This window comes from Chrysochloris asiatica, unplaced genomic scaffold (genome assembly GCF_000296735.1).
Source record: "Chrysochloris asiatica unplaced genomic scaffold, ChrAsi1.0 scaffold00207, whole genome shotgun sequence".
Taxonomy (NCBI): Eukaryota; Metazoa; Chordata; class Mammalia; order Afrosoricida; family Chrysochloridae; genus Chrysochloris; species Chrysochloris asiatica.
Genome location: NW_006408725.1, coordinates 5297689 through 5318076, shown reverse-complemented (window position 1 = coordinate 5318076; position 20388 = coordinate 5297689). Strand labels below are relative to the sequence as shown.

General features: G+C 38.4%; 1 protein-coding gene across 2 annotated transcripts in view; it reads right to left on the bottom strand.

Annotated features, from left to right (window-relative positions):
* Nucleotides 1–10682: 10682 nt before the first annotated feature.
* Nucleotides 10683–20388, bottom strand: part of LOC102814905 (putative dimethylaniline monooxygenase [N-oxide-forming] 6-like) — a 36056-nt gene continuing 26350 nt past the window's right edge. Inside the window, exons 7-8 of one of the 2 annotated variants that reach the window (XM_006872640.1) lie at nucleotides 15236–15308; nucleotides 10683–11046 (exon numbers count right to left, since the gene is read on the bottom strand). In XM_006872640.1, the coding sequence (XP_006872702.1) occupies nucleotides 10683–11046; nucleotides 15236–15308 (437 nt within the window). The remainder of the gene's footprint in view (nucleotides 11047–15235; nucleotides 15309–20388) is intronic. The other variant, XM_006872641.1, reaches the window with a different exon arrangement.

The following is a 20388-nucleotide window of genomic DNA, read 5'->3' as shown; positions in this document are numbered from 1 at the left end:
TAACCTCTTTTTGCAGGTTTTTAATTGTTTCTACAACTAGATCTATCTTATTTGATTATTCTTGTAGTGCTTTCCTGACTTCTTGCTTATTTTTCTCAACCCCTCTGTGGAGCATTTAGATATACGTCAGTATCATTCTCTTGAATTCCTTCTCAGGAAGTTCCAAAGCCTGCCCTCCTTTCAATGCAAAGTCTAGTATACCTGCAGCTTATTTTTTCCCACTTACTCTATCTTGTTTCTAGACATGTGTGGAAACCTTTGACGGGCTCTTGGGCATCTTCAATAATTAGATATGTATGTATGTTGATATATTATTAAGCTTTCTGATTGCCTCCAGGTAGATGTGATCAGGAGATGGACTTCCCTTCTCACTTTTCTTATTACTTAACTCAGAGTAACTGTAGTAGGTGTTGGCTGTCTATCTGGTATATAGCAGCTGATATTGGCTCTTGCCTGGATGGTGAGATTTTATAGGATGTGATTGTAGCTTGGCTATATGACCACAATTGCTGTCTCTTCTTGGGTAACATAGGGAGAGAAAGAGCTTCTCCCCACAAGCCCCAGAGGTAACAGGGGGACCAAAAAACAAAACAATAACAGCAAAAAAATCAGATTGGGTACTACAGTTTATAATCACACAGGCAAAAATAAAAACCCTGTAGCAAAATATGACTATGACTTTAATATCCCTCTCTCAGCTTCTTGCCTTTGAGACCACCTGATAAATTTCAAGATGTTACTGTTGCTTCTTATGATGTAACTCAGAATTTAATTTTCAGCCTGTTTCCTTTTTAGTCTTTCTCTCTCCTTCTCTACAACCCTGTTCAGGTGTTTCTCCCTGCAAGAAACAGCTCAGGTCTGGCTCAAGCCGTTCTGGGAGATGTTCAGTTTTAAGCAGTTCTTGTTGACTCCTGCCCCTTATTAGATTTTTTGCCCGTGGTCTTTGCTGAGTAGATCTGTGTGCATGTGTAGTACAGCCACTTGCTTATGTACCCCCTGTAGTCACCAAAGTGTAGGTGTGCATACAGTGAGAGATAAATGAACGGAAAAAAATATTCATGCCTTTATCTCCAAGGATTGGTAGACCTCTGAGGTGGAAGCACTCCTTTGATCCTTCACCTGCTCTGTCATGACCAAGATGGCCCCTCTGGGACCCACAGGCAGCTGCAGATCAGAAAATACCACGTTTCTTGCTTCTGCTACAAATTTCACTAGCAGTAAACCTTCTATCTTTCTATATATTCCTTTATATGTAGTTCAGAGTTCTGGGACCATTCCCTGAACCTGCTTTGTCCAATTTTCTGTGTTGTTACTAGCAGAGATCTGCAAGGCACTTATCCCTAGTCCACCATTAAGTCCCACCTCCTTTTTCTGTCCTCCTCCTCCTCATTATTATTATTTTTTTAATATTGCATAGTATTCCATTCTGTATATGTACCAAAGTTGTTTGTTCATTCTTCCATTGATGGACGTTGAGACATTCACCATCTTTTTGCTATTGTGAATAGTGCTCTGATGAACATGTTGTAGCAGTTTTTGTTGTCGAGTCGTCTCCAACTCTTGGTGACCCTATGCACAACAGAATGAAAAACATCATGATCCTTTGCTATCCTCACAACTGTTGTTCATAGGGTTACACATCTTGGCTTTTAAGGAGCATTCTATTCTGGCTATACTTTTTAAACACTGATTTGTTTGTCCTTCTTCAGTTCATGGTACTTTAAATAGTTTTCTCTAGCACCATAACTCAAATGCATAAATTCTTTTCTGGTCTTCCTTAATCATTGTCCAACTTTCACATGCATATGAGACTATTGAAAATACCATGGCTTGGGTCAGGTGCACCTTAATCCTTAAACTGACATCTTTGTTCTTGAACGTTTTAAATAAGTCTTGTGCAACAGATTTGCCTAATACAATATGTCATTTCATTTCTTGACTGCTTCTATGAATATTTGTTGAGTCACTTCTCTTTGGAATGGTTACAAATATGGATTTCTCCCAATCAATTGGTCAGGTAACTGTCTTTCAAAGTCCTTGGCATAGACAAGTGAGTGCCTCAGGTGCTGCATTAGTTTATTGAAAGATTTCAATTTGTATTCCTTCAATTCCTAGAGTCTTGTTCTTTGCCAATGCCTTCAGTGCGTCTTGGACTTCTTCCTTCTACCGTTGGCTCTTGGACATATGTTACCTCTTGAAATGGTTGAACATTGACCATTTCTTTTGGTACAGTGACTCGGTGTATTCCTTCCATTTTCTGTTGATGCTTTCTGCATCATTCAATATTTTACCCATTTGTTGTTGTTATTAGATGCCATTGAGTCAGTACCAACTCATAGCAGCCCTAGTCCTGGGCCAGATTCTGAAACTTCCTATTTACTTGTTGTTGTTGTTAAGTGCTGTCAAGTTGGTTCCAACCCATAGTGACCCTGTATAGGATTTCCAAGGATCAGCTGGTGAGCTTGAACTGCTGAGTTTGTGATTCAAACCAAATTTGCAGTCTAATGCATTAACCCACAGTGCCACAACAGGACTCCTGCACACACACACACACACACACACACACACACACACACACACACACACATGCTTCATTGGTTTTGTTTCTCTAGAAGACCTTCCTAAGACAGGAAGCTCAACTGGAACTTGTCCACCATGGCTGACCCTCCTAGTATTTAAAATCCTGGTGGCGTAGCTTCCAGCATCATAGCAACATACAGACCACAAACTGAAAGATGAGTGGTGGGCAATGAACATGGCCGTGCATGTATCTTTCGTGTCATGGTACTTATTTCTTAGGATATATGCCAAGTAGAGGGATTGTGGGGTCACATACTATTTCTATTTATAAACTTTTGAGGATGCACGATACCATATCCCACAGTGGTTTCACCATTTTAAAGTTCCATCAGCAGAGTAGGAGGGTACCAGTCTCTCCATACCCTCACCAACATTTATTGTTTTCTGTTTTTAAGTCTTTGCTATAAATGCTAAGATGAGATAGCTTATTGTTATTTTGATTTGCAGCTCTCTAGTGGTTAATGATTATAAACATTTTTTTCATTTGTTGGTCACCTGAATATCTTCTTTGGTGAAGTGTCTATTCATGTCCACTGTCTAATTTTTGCTTGGATTATTTGTCTTATTCTTGTTGAGGTATTGATTTTTAAAATAATTTTAGAGAGTACTCCTTTGTTTTATATGTCACTGCCAAAATTTTTCCCCTGTCTTTGAACTCTCTTTTTACTCATTTGGTGAAATCTTTTGATACACAAAAGTATCTAATTTTTAGGAGGTCCCAGTTATCTAGTTTGTCTTCTGCCATTTGTGTGTTTTCAGTTATGTTTGATAGTTTATTTATGCTATGAATCAGACCCCTATGATTGTCCCTATTTTTCATTGATGATATTTATTGATCTAGATTTTACATTTAGGTATTTAATCCATGTTGAGTATGTTTTTGTATATGGTGTGAGGTATGTTTTTAGTTTCATTCCTTTGCAAATGGATTCCTAGTTTTGCCAACACCGTTTGTTAAAGAGACAACATCTTCCTAATGTAATGTGCTTTAATCCTTTGTCAAATATCTGCTGACTGTAGGTGGATGAATTGACTTCTAGATTCTCAATTCTGTTCCATGGATCTATGTATCTTTCATAGTTCCTGTACCATTCTGTTTTGATTACTGTAGTAGATTTTGAAATTGGGAAGTGAGAAGCCTCCTATTTTCTTCTTCTTTAGTATTGCTTTGCTTATCAGGAGCTCTTTCCTTTCCATATAAAGCTGGTGATTAGTTTTTCCAAATCTTTAAAAAATTATGTTGGAATCTGGATTGGGATTGCATTATATCTATAGATTGATTGGGCAGTGTTGATATTTTCACAGTGTTAATTAAATCTTCTTCTCCATGAGCATGGGCTATTCTTCCATTTATGTAGGTCTCTTATGGTTTCTTATCTTAGTGTTTCATAGTTATCTTTCTATAGGACTTTTGTTTCTCTAATTAGAATCATTGCTAAGTATTTAACCTTTGCTATTGTAAAAGATAAGGAGCTCTGGTAGCGTAGTGGTTACGAATCGGGCTGCGAACCTTAAGGTCAGTGGTTCGAAACTACCAGCTGTTCTGCTGGAGAAAGATGAGGCTTTCTCCTCCCGTAAGGATTTACAGCCTCGGAAACCCTGTACAGGGTCGCTGTGGGTCAGAAACGACTCGACGGCACTTAACAACAACAATTGTAAATGATATTGTTTCTTGAGTTTTGTTTCACTGTTCTTTGTAGTGTAAGGGAAGCTAACTGATTTTTGCATGCTGATTTTTTATCCTGCCACTTTGGTGAGTCTTTCAATGAGTCCAATAATTTTCTTGCTGATTCTTTGGTATTTTTTATGTACAGGCTATCATCAGCAAATAGAGAGAATTTTATTTCTTCATTCCAAATTTGGATGCCTTTAATTTCCTTTCTTGTCTTATAGCTCTGGCTAAGACCTCCAGCACAATATTAAATAGGAGTGGTGATAAAAGGTATCCTTGTCTGGTTCCTGTTTGCAAGGGAATATTTTCAGTTTCTCTCTACTGATAGTAATGTTGCCCATTGGTTTTGTATATATACATTTAATTATGTTAAAGAATTTTCCTTCTGTTCCTATATTGTTGAGTTTTTGACTGTCAAATGCCTTTTCTGCATCAATTGATATGATTGTATAGTTTTCTTCCTTTTTTTTTTTATTGATGTGGTGGATTCTGTTGATTGTTTTTCCGATATTGAACCATCCTTGTCTTTTGAAAATAATATGGCATGGATCAGGGGTTCCTTAGTCCTCAAACTGACATATTTGCTCTTACACACTTGTGCAGCAGATTTGCTTAATGCAATATGTCATTTGATTTCTTGACTGTTGCTTTGATGAGTGTTGATAGTGGATCCAAGCAAAATGAAGTTGTTGTCAACTTCAATCTTTTCTCCATTTCTCATGATGTTATTTATCAGTCCAGTGGTGAGGATTTTTGTTTTCTTTACATTAAGGTGCAATCCATGTTGAAGGCTGTGGTCTTTGATTTTCATCAGTAAGCATTTTAAGTCCTCTTTGTTTGCAGCAAGCAAGGCTGTGTCATGTGCATATTGCAGATTGTTAATGAGTCTTCCTCCAATCCTGTTGCCACATTCTTTTGCATATAATCCAACTTCTTGGATTATTTGCTTATTGTACAGATTGAATAAATATGGTTAAAAAACTTAACTCTGATGTACAACTTTCTAGATTTAAAACCATTTAGTGTCTCCTTGTTCTGTTTAAATGACTATGTCTATGTACAGGTTCTATGCACAGCTTCCTCTTGAGCACAATTAATTGGTTGTTGGTATGCCATGGAGTCAGTTCCAACTCATAGCAACCCTTCATAGGGTTTCTGAGGCTATAAATCTTTACAGGAGCAGAAGCCCTCATATTTCTCCCACAAAGCAGCTGGTAGTTTCGAACTGCCAGCCTTGAGATTAGCAGCCTGACTGGTAACCACTATGCTACCAGAGCTCCTTTGAGCATAATTAGTGTCCTGGAATATCCATTCTTTGCAATGTTATCAATAATTTGTCATGATCCACTCATTCAAAGCCTTTGCATAGTCATTAAAACACAGGTAATTATCTTTCTGATATTCTCTGCTTGCAGTCAAGATCCATCTAGTATCAGAAATTATATCTGTTGTTCTACATCCTCATCTGAATTCATCTTGAATTTCTGGCAGTTCCGTGTCTACATATTTTTGCAGCCATTTTTTAACAATCTTAAGTAAAATTTTACATACATATAATTTCATCATGATCATGTGTCCTTTGAAGAGGCTACTGTTCCCCAGTTTTGTTTTGAGTAGTTTCTAACTTGAGGGGCTCATCTTTAGACATTATATCTATAAATATTCTGGTGCTATTCATAATGTTTGAATGTTCTGGTGGTATCTGACAGTGTTTCAATGATATTCAAAAGGTTTTAAGTGGCAAAACATTTAGAAGTTGTCTGTCTCTCCTTCTTCTTTGTCTGTCTAATCTGGAACCTCAGCGAAAGTCTGTCCACCATGGGTAACTTGCTGGTATTTAAAACACTGGTGGCGTAGCTTCCAACATCACAATAACATGTAAGCCACCATAGTACAACAAACTGACAGACAAGTCTGGGTATCTAGTGTGACTCTCACCTGCTCATAGTGTATTTCTATTTTTAAAATATTTTGTTGGATTCTATTGCCTAGGATTTTATTGAGAAGTTTTGCATCTATGCTTAGGAGGGATATTGGACTATAATTTCTATTTTAGTGAATCTTTTGCCTGGTTTTGATATCAGGGTTATGCTCACTATGAACTCAGGAGTTTTCCATCCATTTCTGTGTTCTGAAAGTTTGAGTAGAATTGGTGTCAGCTCTTCTTTGAATGTTTGATAGAATTCACCAGCAAAGCCATCACAGCCTAGACTTTTTTTGTTGTTGGGAATTTTTTAATGACCTGTCGATATCTTATTTTTTTATAGGTCTGTTCAACTCTTCTACTTCAGGTACTTTCTACTTTAGATACGGAGTGTGTTTCTAGAAATTTGTCCATTTCTTCTAGGTTTTCTAATTTGTTGGAGTATAATTCTTCATAATATTCTGTCACTATCACTTTTATTTCCATTGGCTTTATTGTGACATCAAACACATCATTTCTAATTTATGTTATTTGCATCTTCTCTATCTTTCATTAAACTTGTCAGTGGTCTGTAAATTTTATTAGTTTATTCAAAGAATCAACTTCTTGTCTTTTGAAAATTTTCTACTGTTTTTCTGTTTCATTTACTTCTGCTCTAATATTTATTATTTATTTTCTTCTGATGGCTGTCAACTTATTGTGCTTATTTTTAATTGTTGGAGACACTGGGTTAAGGTGTTGGATAGGTATTCTATAACACTTAAATGTGCTCATCAAGAACACACACAAAAAACAAAAGGTAATCATTGGAACAGAACAGGGGTTACTGAAAGGTTAAATAGTAAAAAAGGTGTGTGCCAGGGTTGCATCCTTTTACCATACTTATTAAATCTGTATGTAGTACAACAAACATTTTTTAGTTATCATTAGTAAGTTTTATTTGAATGTAAGACTATGATATTGTAGATGATTTTTGTATTACATTGCATCATCTTTCTTTGGAATGGGCACAGATGTAGATATCATCCAATCAATTGGCCAGGTAGCTGTCTTCCAATTTTCTTGGCACAGATAAGTGAGTGCCTCCAGTGCTACATCAGTTTGTTGAAATATTTCAATTTGTATTCTGTTAATTCCTAGAGCCTTGTTTTATGCCAATACCTCCAGTGCAGTTTGGATGTTTTTCAGTACCATCGGTTCTTGAGCATATGGTACTGTGATGGTTAAGGTTTTGTGTTCACCTTGACTGTGCTAGGATTCTCAGTGGTTTGGCAGTTGAGATGTGATGATACTCATGATGAGATCTATTATAATGGAATCAACTTTACTGAAAGGAAGTATTCTCAGGGGTAAGCCCTCTTTCCAATGTATTAGACACTCAGACAAAGCTGGTTTTCTCTCTACTTGATCTGGATATTGTATCTAGCTTGTCTGATCTCTGGTTCTTTGAACTTGAGCCAGTGACCTGCTCTATTACCTTCCCATCCTGGGAGTCTTCAGCAGTTTGTCTTCTTACCTTCCAGATCTGCTGGACATTCCAGCCAGCCTATTTCATTGCTAGACTTGCCTGCCTCCCTGCCATATAATCTGCCCATATTAGTTCATCTGAACAAGACTTGGGACTCTTCAATCTCTACAATTTTATTAGCCATTTCACTGGTTTGCTTCTCTAAAGAAGCCAGTTTAAGAAAGGTATATCTTGGAATGGTTGAACATCAATCATTTCTTTTTAGTACAGTGACACTGTATATTCCTTCCATCTTCTCCCCACCCCCCATATTTTTGGATGTTTTCTGCATTCAATGTTTTGCCCATTGTTGTTGTTGCTAAGTGCTTTTGAGTTGGTTCCGACTCAGCTACCCTGTATAAGGTTTCCAAGGAGCATTTGGTGGGTTTGAACTGATGATTTTGTGGTTCACAGTTCAGTGTTGATCATATAATGCCACACAAGGAGTTCATTGAGTCCTTTAATATTGCAAAAAAAAAAAAAAAAAAATTTCAACGCTTGAATTTTTCATCAGTTCTTCCAGTTTGAATAGTGCTTTGGTTTTCAGACCCATGTATTTCCACATTTCATTATGATACTTAACTCTGTCTTCTAGCACTGCCCTGTGAAATTTTCTATTCATTTCTTTTATTTCCTCATTTGTCCCATTTGCTTTGGCTTCTTCATGGTCAAGACCAAGTTTCAGAGCCTCTTCTGACATCTACTTTGGTCTTTTATTTCTTGCCTGTCTTTTTAAGAACCTTTTGCTTTCTTCCTGTATGATGTTCTTAATGTCACCCTACAAGTCTTCTGGTCTTCAGTCAGTAGTGTCTAATGCATCAAATCTGTTCTTGAGATGGTCTCTAATTTCAGGTGGGATATGTCCAAGGTATATGGTATATGCCAAGAAACTTGGAAGATAACTACCTGGACAACTGCCTGGAAGAGACCTGTATTTGTGCCCATTCCAAAGAGAGGTGACCAAACAGAATGTGGAAATTATTGGACAATATCACTGATATTCCATGTGAGTAAAGTTTTACTAAAGATAATGCAAAAATGCCTGCAAACATACATTGACAGAGAACTTCCAGGGGTTCAAGCTGGATTCAGAAAAGGACATGGAACAAGGGATATCATTGCTGATGTCAGATGGATCTTGGCTAGTGGTTATGAATTGGGCTGTGAACCGCAAGTTCAGCAGTTTGAAACTACCAGCTGTTCCGCAGGAGAAAGATGAGGCGTTCTGCTCCTGTAAAGTTTTATAGCCTCGGACACCCTGTACAGGGTCACTATGAGTCAGAACCAACTCCATGGCACACAGCCACTGCCTCCAGAAAGTTGTTTACTTGTGCTTTGTTGACTACACAAAGGCTTTCGATTGTGTGGAGTATGACAAGCTATGGAAACATTGTGAAGAATGAGTATTCCAGAACACTTATTGTGCTCATAAGGAATCTGTACAGAGGCTAAGAGGCAGTTGTTCAAACAGAATAAGAGAATACCAAATAGTTTAAAATTAGGAAAGGTGTGCACTAGGGCTGTATTCTTTTACCATACTTATTCAATCTGTATGCTAAGCAATTAATTCAAGAAGCTGGATTATGTGAAGAGAAATGTGTCATTAGGATTGGAGGAAGACTCATTAACAATGTGCAATATGCAGATGATTCAACCTTGCTTGCTGAAAGTCGACCATAAACAAGATACATATAAATAGAGAAAAGATTGAAGGTGTCAAAGACTTCATTTTGTTCAGATCAACCATAAACACTCATGGAAACAGCAGTCAAGAAATCAAACGATATATTGAATTAGGCAAATCTGTTGCACAAGAACTCTTTAAAGTGCTGAAACAAAGATGCCAGCTTGAGGACTAAGGTGCACTTGACCCAAGCCATGGTGTTTTCAATAACCTCATATGCATGTAAAAGTTGGACAGTGAATAAGGAAGACCATAGAAGAATTGATGCATTTGAGTTATGGTGTTGGAGGAGAATACTGAAAGTAACATGGACTGCCAAGAGAACAAACAGATCTGTGTTGGAAGAGGTAGTCAGAGTGCTTCTTGGAAACCAGAATGGCCAGACTTCATCATTCATATTTCGGACATATTATCAGGAGGGACCAGTCCCTAGAGAAGGATATTATGTCTGGCAAAGTGGAAAGTCGGAGTAAAAGAGGAAGACCCCTAGTGAGATGGATTGGCACAGTGGCAGCTGCAGTGGGCTCAGGTGTAGCAGTGAATGTGAGGTTGGCGCAGGACCTGGCAGTGTTTTGTTCTGTTGTGCATAAGGTTGCTATAAGTCTGTACCGACTCGATGGCACCTAACAATAATAGTAATACCCAAGGTCATATTTTGACTTTTGTGGACTTGTTTTAATTTTCTTCAGCTTCACCCTGAACTTACATATGAGCAATTGATGGTCTGACTGCCTGTAACAACTATGCTTTGAGCATCTTCTGAACCTGTCAACTTTCTTAATAAACCCCATAGCTGTCCTTATATTGTCTGAGTTCTGTGTGGCCATTGTAATGGATTATTGAACCCAACAGAAAAACAGAGTACTGAGGGAGAAATGGTGCATGATGCATATTTTTTTGCATTATCTCTCTAAATTGAGTTTACTGACAAGAATGCCAGTTAAAGTTGTAGAAAACTCATTGGTTGAAATACGATAATTGGCATTATAAAACACCCTTTAAAAATGTATTGATGGTTGTTCAGCTGGCAAATCTGCTCTCACTCTCATTCAAACCCCCCCCGTCTGCTTCCTTATTTTGAGCCTTCCAAACCTTGCCAACTCAGCATTTGAAAACCCTTTAGAGTACAAGTTTCCATCAGAAAGAGAGAGACTGAATACTTTTCATTTTATTTACACTCTGAGTCAAGTGGGCCAGGACTCATTTTTTTTTTTTTTTTGTATTTGCAGAATGGGAGAGAGAAATCATAGATTGACATATATAAATCTGTAATTAAATTTGTAGGCTGAGCTCTGAGACTCAAATGATTTTCTCATTAATAAAATACAAGCAAAATGGCCAGAAGGAGCACTGAGAATGAAAGCATTTTAAACAAATTGAAAAAAGGATGTTGTCTCTGAGTTTCACTGACAACTCTACTCCTGGTTGGCTTCACTGTCCGGTCCCATTGGGTCAGAATAGCATTTCTGGCCCCATCCCACTTCCCTGGTCCCATTAGTCTAAACTGGTATGGGCTACAAGGGCCAAAGTACACCTCCAGGGCCAGCTGGGGATCAGTAAGCATGAGCCATGGTATGTTTGGTTTGGCCCCTATGAAGGAGCCCAGCTCATCCATGTATGTGATATAATCTGTCTGCAAAGTCTGACTCTGGCCAAACCTGAGGAAAGAGAAGAACAGAATTGCATAAGTGTCATAGATAGAAACAGAAGCACCACTTTCTTATCTTTTTTTTCCAAAAAGAAACATTTAAATCAGTGCCTCTAGTAATACCCCTACTCCTCTCTTACTAAAACATTGATTTGGCACTAATTGTTTGGCTGTAGACAAGCTGTTTCTGTCTTTCTCTTAGTCTCCATCCAAGTTTGATGGATTTCTTGCTTCTAACCATGTGGCCTGGAGTGAACTGACCTTAACGTTTCAAGATGAGTGATTAACTTAATTTACTCCTTAACATATGATTGTTTTGTTTTTTATAGGACATTGTTTAGAAACTTCCCTAATGTGTTTAATATTAAGGTGTTTAAAATTGGGTTTATGCATGATCTTAATATAGTTGCAATTTGTGAACATACATTGTTTCATACTTTTAGACAGAGTGTGACCTTGTTTGTTTATAGGAACCCTGGAGAGCAGATTAACATTTAAGTAATTAGATTAGCATATATTGTTGGTAAGTGTTGTCCAGTGGGTTCCAGCTCATAGCGACCCTGTATAGGACATTCAAGGCTGTAAATTCTTATGGGAGAAGAAAGCCTCATGCTTTCCCAGCGGGGTGACTGGTGGACTTGAACCACTGCCTTTGTGATTCACAGTACAGTGTTTATTCTATGGACCCACTGTGCTCCCCAGATTAACATTTAGATCTCTTTTTTTTCTCTAATTTTAAACTTTGGTCTTTTATTGAAGGAGTAGTAAATAGAGTGTTAGCACATGGGTGCACCTGCTTCACAGTGTGATTTGAAGTGGATGAAGTAATGTGGGTTAGGTGCTTCTTGAGACTGTGTATTCCAGTTCTGTAGCTATTGACTACCTTCAAACACTCAATGAATGCCACGTTAGAGGCTTGAAAGTAGAAAGAAACTTCCTATACAGTCATTTATTCAACCAAGTGTGCTCTGTTACATAATCACTCTTTCAACAGATTTAGAGGTGTAACTTGAAAAATATTTACTTTTATTCAAGTAATTAACACAGAAAAGTACATTCAAATATTTGATGAATAGCCACTTACATGACTTTGCAAATCCCACTTATGTGGTATTTGAAATACAAATTTGAGTGAATCAGAAGTGGATATTTAGTAGAAAATACTCCCAGATATTTGATAAAATATCTTTGCATGCTTTTTTTGCTCATTATTTGACACCTAAGCCAAGCCATGGAGTCCTGGTGTGGCACTGTGAGCTAATGAGTAAGACTGCAAAGTTGTTTGAACTGCAAGGTTAGTCGTTCAAGCTCACCAGCTGCTCCTTGGAAACCCTATACAGGGTCGCTATGGGTCGGAATCAACTTGACGGCACTCAACAACAACAACAACAACATACATACTACGGAGTCCTGGTGTGATGCTGTGGGTTAATGCACCAGACTGCAAAGCTGTTTGAACTGCAAGGTTTGTGGTCCAAGCCACCAGCTGCTCCTCAGAAACCCTATACAGGGTAGCTATGGGTTGGAATCGACTCGACGGCACTTCACAACAACAAGCCAAGCCATACCTTAACGAGTGTTTATTTCTTTCCCTATATTTTGTCTCATCATCCTAGAACACTTCTGCCAAATGACTCAATACATATCATCTACTGTCATATCAGATAAGTCCCCTATTTAAGATGTTTTCAAATTATGTTGAACCACACCTTATGACTGTCTTTTTATCAACTTATCATTAGTAATATGTACTATCTGTACTCTTGTGGAGTGTAACTGGCTGATGTTATCATTCTTATTCCAACTCCCAGAGATAAATATTGGATTTGTAAAGATACTGATACTGAAAGTCAATAATAATGAAAGCTAAAAGAAAACAGGAGCTCTGGTAGCATAGTGGTTACGAATCGGGCTGCCAACTGCAAGGTCAGCAGTTCGAAACTACCAGCTGTTCCATGGGAGAAAGATGAGGCTTTCTGCTCCTTTAAAGATATACGGCCTCGGGAACCCTGTTCAGGGTCGCTGTGAGTCAGAACTGACTCCAGGGCACGTAACCACCAACCAAAAGAAAACATAAAAAGAGAAAGATATTTGACTGATGTCAGATTCAACTTAAGACATACTCATCATAATAGAACCCTGTTACAAACTGGGGACTACCTACATATATAGAGTACTCATTTTTGTTGTTGTTGTTGCTCATTGATTGATTGATTTTGTTTTTAAAGGATGGGGAGGAGAATAAGTTTTAGTCCTCAAGAAGATACTAAATTTGATGGCCAAAAATATGACGTTCTTTTGGGAGCATGCTCCCATAATGTTGTTGTTGTTATGTGCCGTGGAGTCGGTTGTGACTCTTAGCAGCTCCCATAACAGCTGCAACTATGTCTTGGAATTTATTACCCGTGTGGTGCTGTACAAAACACTTTACAAACAGTATTTAGTCTTACATGAAGTCTATGAAATAGCTCTTATTTTACCATATTGTTGTTAAGTGTTGTCAAGTTAGTTCTGAATTATAGTGACTCTGTATAGGGTTTCCAAGGAGCTGCTGGTGGGTTTGAACTGGTGACCTTGAGGCTTAAACTGACCCTGCAGTCCAGCGCATTACCCTACAGGGCCACATTACTATGAAGCAAATGAATTTGAGTGACTTGTTTAAGATTACATCACATGCTGAATGGCAGAGCTAAGATTCTAACCAACAATGTCCCATTTTAGGTCAGCCTCCCTTGTTGTCCTAGTATTGACTGCCAACAGAGCAGTTATGAAAAGGAGCATCTTCCTCCAGACTAATGCAATCCTGTGGGTCGAGTTTTGATCCCATCTTGGCCTGGCCACTTTGTCTACAATTTAAGTACAATAATTTGTGTTATCTCTGGAGCCTCTTTACTTTCCTACTGAAAGTCATGTTTGTTGTGTATGAAGTGTCATTTCAAGGGGTCTAGGAAGCTGTCCTTGCTTCTTAGATATTTCAGAACTTACAAGCTGAGGTCTAAATCCTACAGTTAAGACCCCATGATTTCTCTCACTCCTTTCAGACTTGACATCCCTCTGGATAAGGTAACAAAACATGTCATTGATCACTTCGTGTGAATGCATTTAACAGATGGTGGTGCTATAGAGTAAGCACTGACTGTTAACTTGTTAACTGCAAGGCTGACATTTCAAATCCCCCAGCTGCTCTGTTGGAGAAAGGTTAGGTTTTCTGCTCCTATAAAGATTTTTAGCCTTGGAAATGCTATACACAGTTGCTGTGAGTCAAAATTGACTCCGTGACTATGGGTTTTTGGTGAGTTCATCCTAAAAGAAAACTTTGATAGACAATAGAGGGTAAAAGTCCCTGAACCTCTGGGTACATCTACTGGATAGGAATAGAGTAGCACCAAGGGAGGAAATATTGAGGACCAGGCAATTCAATGATGACTACCTATGTTCAGTACTGACTCTATTGCCTAGAAAATGCTATGGTGCACAAGAAATTTCTGGTGATTAATTTATTGGTTAAGAGAACAATAACGAACAATAATCAAAGAAGTGAACTTACTTCAATTTTCATTTATTTTTCTTACTACAGAACATTTTATGCCACTGGCTCAGCTTCCAGCTAGCTAATTTGGAACATGTGGGTGATCAGGAAGGAGCTCCCGGGGAAATCTAGATCAATTTTTGAGTCCTAGTTCGTAGTGGTTACGAATCGGGTTGCTAACGTCAAGGTCAGCAGTTCAAAACTACCAGCAGTTCCACGGGAGAAAGATGAGGCATTTTGCTCCCATAAAGATTTACAGCCTCGGAAACCCTGTGCAGGGTCGCTATGAATCGGAACCAACTCCACAGTACTTAACAACAACAACAGTTCTATTGAAGTTTTAATGGGAATAATTTTTATTTGGGGAATGATTATGTGTACTCTAGGATGTTCAGCAGCATTCCTGGCCTTTATTAATGAGAATCCAGTAGCATCTCACTGTTATAATCAATAAAATGCTTGTAAACAAGCAAGAAATCCCTGGGAGATACAAATTGCCCTCATGTGTGGACCATTGCTCTTGTTATACAGTAGAATTTTAATGACTGCTATTTCTTCATCTAAACTCACTTGATCATAGCAAGTATTCCAAAAATGTTAGCTTTGACAGTGACAATATTATATATTACTACTGTCTTACATATGAAGTAGACTTTTAGGACTTCCTTCATTAACAAGTACAATAACTTACCACTTGAGTTTTTTCCCCATTTTTTCATCAATGTCATCCATCATTTCTTTCATCGTTGGTAGGATGCACGAGTCTTGAGAAGAAGTGAATAGAAAAAATGGAAACAAAAAATATAATGACATGATGAAATTCATTCATTATTTTTGAACCACTTGTATGTCAGTCATGCTGTGCTGACTTCTGTGTTGCTGTGATTCTGGACACTATGACACTGTTATTTTAAATATAAGCAGGGCCACTCCTGATGGACAGGTTTCTGCATATCTTCCAGACTAAGACTGACTAGAAAGTGAACTACTTCTGATTGGTTAGCCTTGAAAACCTTAATAAATAGCAGTGGAACATTGTCTGCTATAATGACAGAAGATGAGCCCCCAGGTTGGAAGTCACTCAAAATATGACTGAAGAAGAGCTGCCTTCTCACAGTAGAGTTAAACTTGATAATGTGGATGGAGCAAAGCTCTCGGGACCTTCATTCGCTGACTGGCACAACTGAAAATAAGATGCAACAGCTATAAAACATCAATTAATAATAGGAACAGGAGCTCTGGTAGCACAGTGGTTATGAATCGGGCTGCAAACCACAAGGGTTAGCAGTTTGGAACTACCAGCTGCTCCGCAGGAGAAAGATGAGGTTTTCTGCTCCCGTAAAGATTTAAAGCCTCAGAAATCCTGTTCAGGGTTTCTATGGGTTGGAACTGACTAGATGGTACTTAACAACAACAACAATAATAGGAACATGGAATGTACAAAGTATAAATCAAGGAAAATTGGAAATCACCAAAATGAAATGGAATGCATAAAAATTGACATCCTAGGCATTCATGAGCTAATATGGACTGGTGTAGAACATTTTGAATTGGACAGTCATATGGTTTACTATGCCAGGAATGACAAATTGAAAAGGAATGCTGCTGCAGTCATTGTTAAAAAGAGCGTTTCAAGAAAAAATGAAGTGAAAGAGCTAAACAGAAAATGTCAAAGGGCAGCTCGAGAAGTCACAGGCAAGTATAATAATTACGTGCAAAGATCTGGCGTTAGGAAATGAAAAGGGAAGAACACAATGCAGTGTGTGATAGGACAATATCTGTATAACTACAAGGAAAATTAGCTAATACCATTATTATTCAAATATATGTACCAACCACTAAAGTCAATGATGATGAAATTGAAGAATTCTACCAACTTCTTTGGCCTGATTTTGATTAAACATGCAATCAAGATGCATTAATAATTAATGGTGGTTAGAATGCAAAAGTTGCAAACAAAGAAGAAGGATCAGTAGTTGGAAAATATGGCCTTGATGATAGCAATGATGCTGGAAATTGCATGATAGAACTTTGCAAGACCAATGACTGATTCATTGGAAATACTTTTTATCAACAACTGAAACAGTGCCTATACACCTGGACAGTAAATAAAGAAGACCATAGAAGAATTGATTTGAGTTATAGTGTCAGAGAAGAATATTGAAAGTGCCATGGGCTACAAAAATAACCAACAGATCTGTGTTGGAAGAAGTGCAGCCAGAGTGCTCCTTGGAGGCCAGGAAGGCCAAACTTCAACTCTCATACTTCGGAAATATTGTCAGGAGGGACCATTCACTGGAGAAGGATATCATGTTTGGTAAGGTGGAGGGTCAGAGAAAAAGAGGAAAACCCCTGATAAGATGTATTGGCCAAGTGGCAGCACCAATGGACTCAAGTGTGGCAACAGTAGTGAGGTTGGCCCAGGATTGGGCAGTGTTTCATTCTGCTGTGCATAAGGTCACTATGAGTCAGTACTAACTCGATGGCACCTAACAACAACAACAACTACATACACCTGGGCCTCACCAAATGGAATACACAGGAATCAAATTGACTACATCTGTGAGAAGATACAATGGGAAGCTCAATATCATTAGCCTGAACAAGGTTATGGGCTGAGTATGAAATACCATCAATTGCTCATATGCAAGTTCAGACTGAAGCTGAAGAAAAAAAAAAAAATCCTTAAGAGCCAAAATATGACCTTGAACATATCCCACCTGAATTTAGAGACCATTTTAAGAACAGATTTGGTGCATTAGACACTAATGATTGAAGACCAGAAGAGTTGTAGGTTGACATTAAGAACATTATACATGACGAAAACAAAAGGTCATGAAAGAAAGACATGACCAAAGTCGGAAGAGACTCTGAAACTTGCTCATGAATGTAGAGTATTTAAAGCTACTGAAAGAAGTGATGAAGTGAAAGAGCTGAACAGAAGATGTCAAAGGGCAGCTTGCGAAGACATTGTCAAGTATTATAATGAAATGTGCAAACACCTGGAGATAGGAAGCCAAAAGGGAAGAATACCCTCAGCATTTCTCAAGCTGAAAGAAATGAAGAAAAAAAATGAGGCCTCAACTTGCAATATTGAAGAATTCTATGGACTCTCAGTGTGGTACTGTAGGATCAACACTGAACTTAGAACCACAAGGTCAGCAGTTCAAACCCACATATTGCTCCTCAGAAACCCTATACAGGACCAGGATGAGTCAGAACAGACTTGATGGCACTTAACAATAACAACAACAACAACATGGGCAAAATATTGAATGATGCAGGAAGCATCAAAATAAGATGGAAGGAATATACAGAACCATTGTACCAGAAAGTATTGGTTGGTATTCAGCCATTTCACGAGGTATCATATGATTACGAACAAATGGTATTAAAGAAGGAAGGCCAAAATGCTCTTAAGGCATTGGCAAACAACAATAACAAAACAAGGCTCCAGGCATTAACAGATTATAGATGGAAATGTTTGAATAAATTGATGCAGTACTCGAGGTGCTCACTTGTCTATGCCAAGAAATTTGGAAGACAGCCATCTGAATTTGTGCCCATTTCAAAGAAAGGTGACTCAACAGAATGCAGAAATCATCAGATGATATAATATTGTTAATATCACATGCAAGTAAAATTTTGCCTAAGATAGCTAAAAAATTATTGCAGTAGTACATTGAAAAGGAGCTGCCGGAAATTCAAGCTAGATTCTGAAGAGACATGGAATGAGGGATATCATTATTGATGCCAGATGGATTTTGGCTGAAAGCAGAGAATACCCAAAAGATATTTACTTATCCTTCATTTACTACGCAAAGGCATTGGACTGCATGCATCCTAACAAACTATGGATAACATTGCAAAGAATGGGTATTCTAGAACACTTGATTGTGTTCACCAGGCACCTGTACATAAAACAAGAGGCAGCTGTTCGAACAATGTCGGGGACCTGCCTCGACAGGGAAGTTTGGTTCATGAAGTAGGAGGATCTGGCGGCAACAGAGACATAAAAAGAGTATACACAAAGACGCGACAAGAGAGACAAAGAGACACCCCGAAACCAGAGTGGATGCAAGACTGCCGGGCAGACCCTAGATTGCAGGCATCGTGGCCCCTGCAGGCAGTAATGCACCGCCCTGCAAACCGTAATGCATATGGGCTTCAGTCTGCACCCCCTTTTTATTTCATGGAGGGACTTTACACAAAGGAAGAAGGGGATTATTAAGACAGGGTACAGAAATGAAATGTGATTAATCGTTCAAAACAGGACACAATGATATACAGGAACAAATTCTAAAACATACTTCGCAAATTGTTTTGATAATCTAACATCCTTAATTTTCCAGAAATTCAAGCAAATTGTTATAAATTACTTTTTAGGTTCAAATCCCAAGGCAGCAACTAGAGGTTTCTCAAGGCTAATTAACATACCTATAGCACTTAATCTCGAATGGGAAAAGGTGAAAAGGATTCAAAGGTCTGGAAGGAGTCCAGCTGTTTCAGCTACCTGGCCTAGGCTTGCAGAAGGAAGAAGGACGCCTGGGGACGATTAGAAGGGCTGACACTATTATTCCTTGAACAATACTCCCGGAATTCACCATTCTACTTTGGGTGAATATCCTGGAGGAATTTTCTCCAGCGTCTCTTTGAGTAAACCCAGCAAACCTTTTGAAACTTTTTACAGCCTCGGCTTTAGAAGGGGTTTTTATATTAATATTGTACATGGATACTAAGAGCTCATGTATTACGTTAATATCAAACATAGCTGAATAATTTGATAAAGCACAGTTTGGACATGCTTGCCAGGTGGCCAGAGTTTGTTCCTCAGAGAGATTTGTTCCCAGAACCTTACGCACTGGGAACCCTCCAACACAGTGGAGACATTAAGAGAGGCACATAAGAAACCATTTTCTCAGAAGCTACAATTACTGGAGTTCGAAGCATAGAATGAATAATAGGACCAAAGAAACTTATACAGAGCTAGCCCAACAGTGAGTTCGTAAAAGCCAATGAACCCGGGACATCCAGAGGTCACTTCCCTGGGCCCTCAGGGTCCTTGACTAGCCATCCTGAGTGGGGCCATCGTGTAGGATTTTGGTCCATGACACAGGGCCTCAACATCTCAGTAATTGCAATCTCCAACAGAACAAAACAAGGGGATACTGAATGGTTCCAAATCAGGAAATGTGTTCATCAGGGTTGTTTATTTTGACCATACGTATATAATCTGTATGATGAGCAAGTAATCAAAGAAACTGGATTAGATGAAGTAAAAACATAGCATCAGGATTGGAGGAGGACTCATTAACAACCTGTGATATGCAGATGACACAACCTTGTTTGCTGGAAGTGAAGAGGACTCTTAATACTTATTGATGGAGAGTAAAGACTATAGCTTCAAAGTTTATACCTCAGAGTAAGAAAATAAAAACCCTCACAACTGGACCAGTAAATAACAACATGGTAAAGGGAGAAAAGATTGTAGTTGTCAAAGACTTTATTTTGCTTAGAACCACAATTAGCACTCATGGAAGCAGCAATCAAGAAAGTAAACTAAATGTTGCATTGGGCAAATCTGTTGCAAAAGACCTCTTTAAAGTGTTAAAAAAGTAAAGATGCTAGTTTGAGAACTAAAGTGTGCTTGAGCCAAACCATGGTATTTTCAATAGCCTCATTAGTATGTGAAAGTTGGACAGTGAATAAGGAAGACTACAGAAGGACTGATGCATTTGAATTACTGGCCAGGTGGCATCATTGATGGACTCAAGTGTGGCAGCGATAGTGAGGTTGGCCCAGGATCAGACATTGTTTCGTTCTGCTGTGCATGGGGTCGCTATG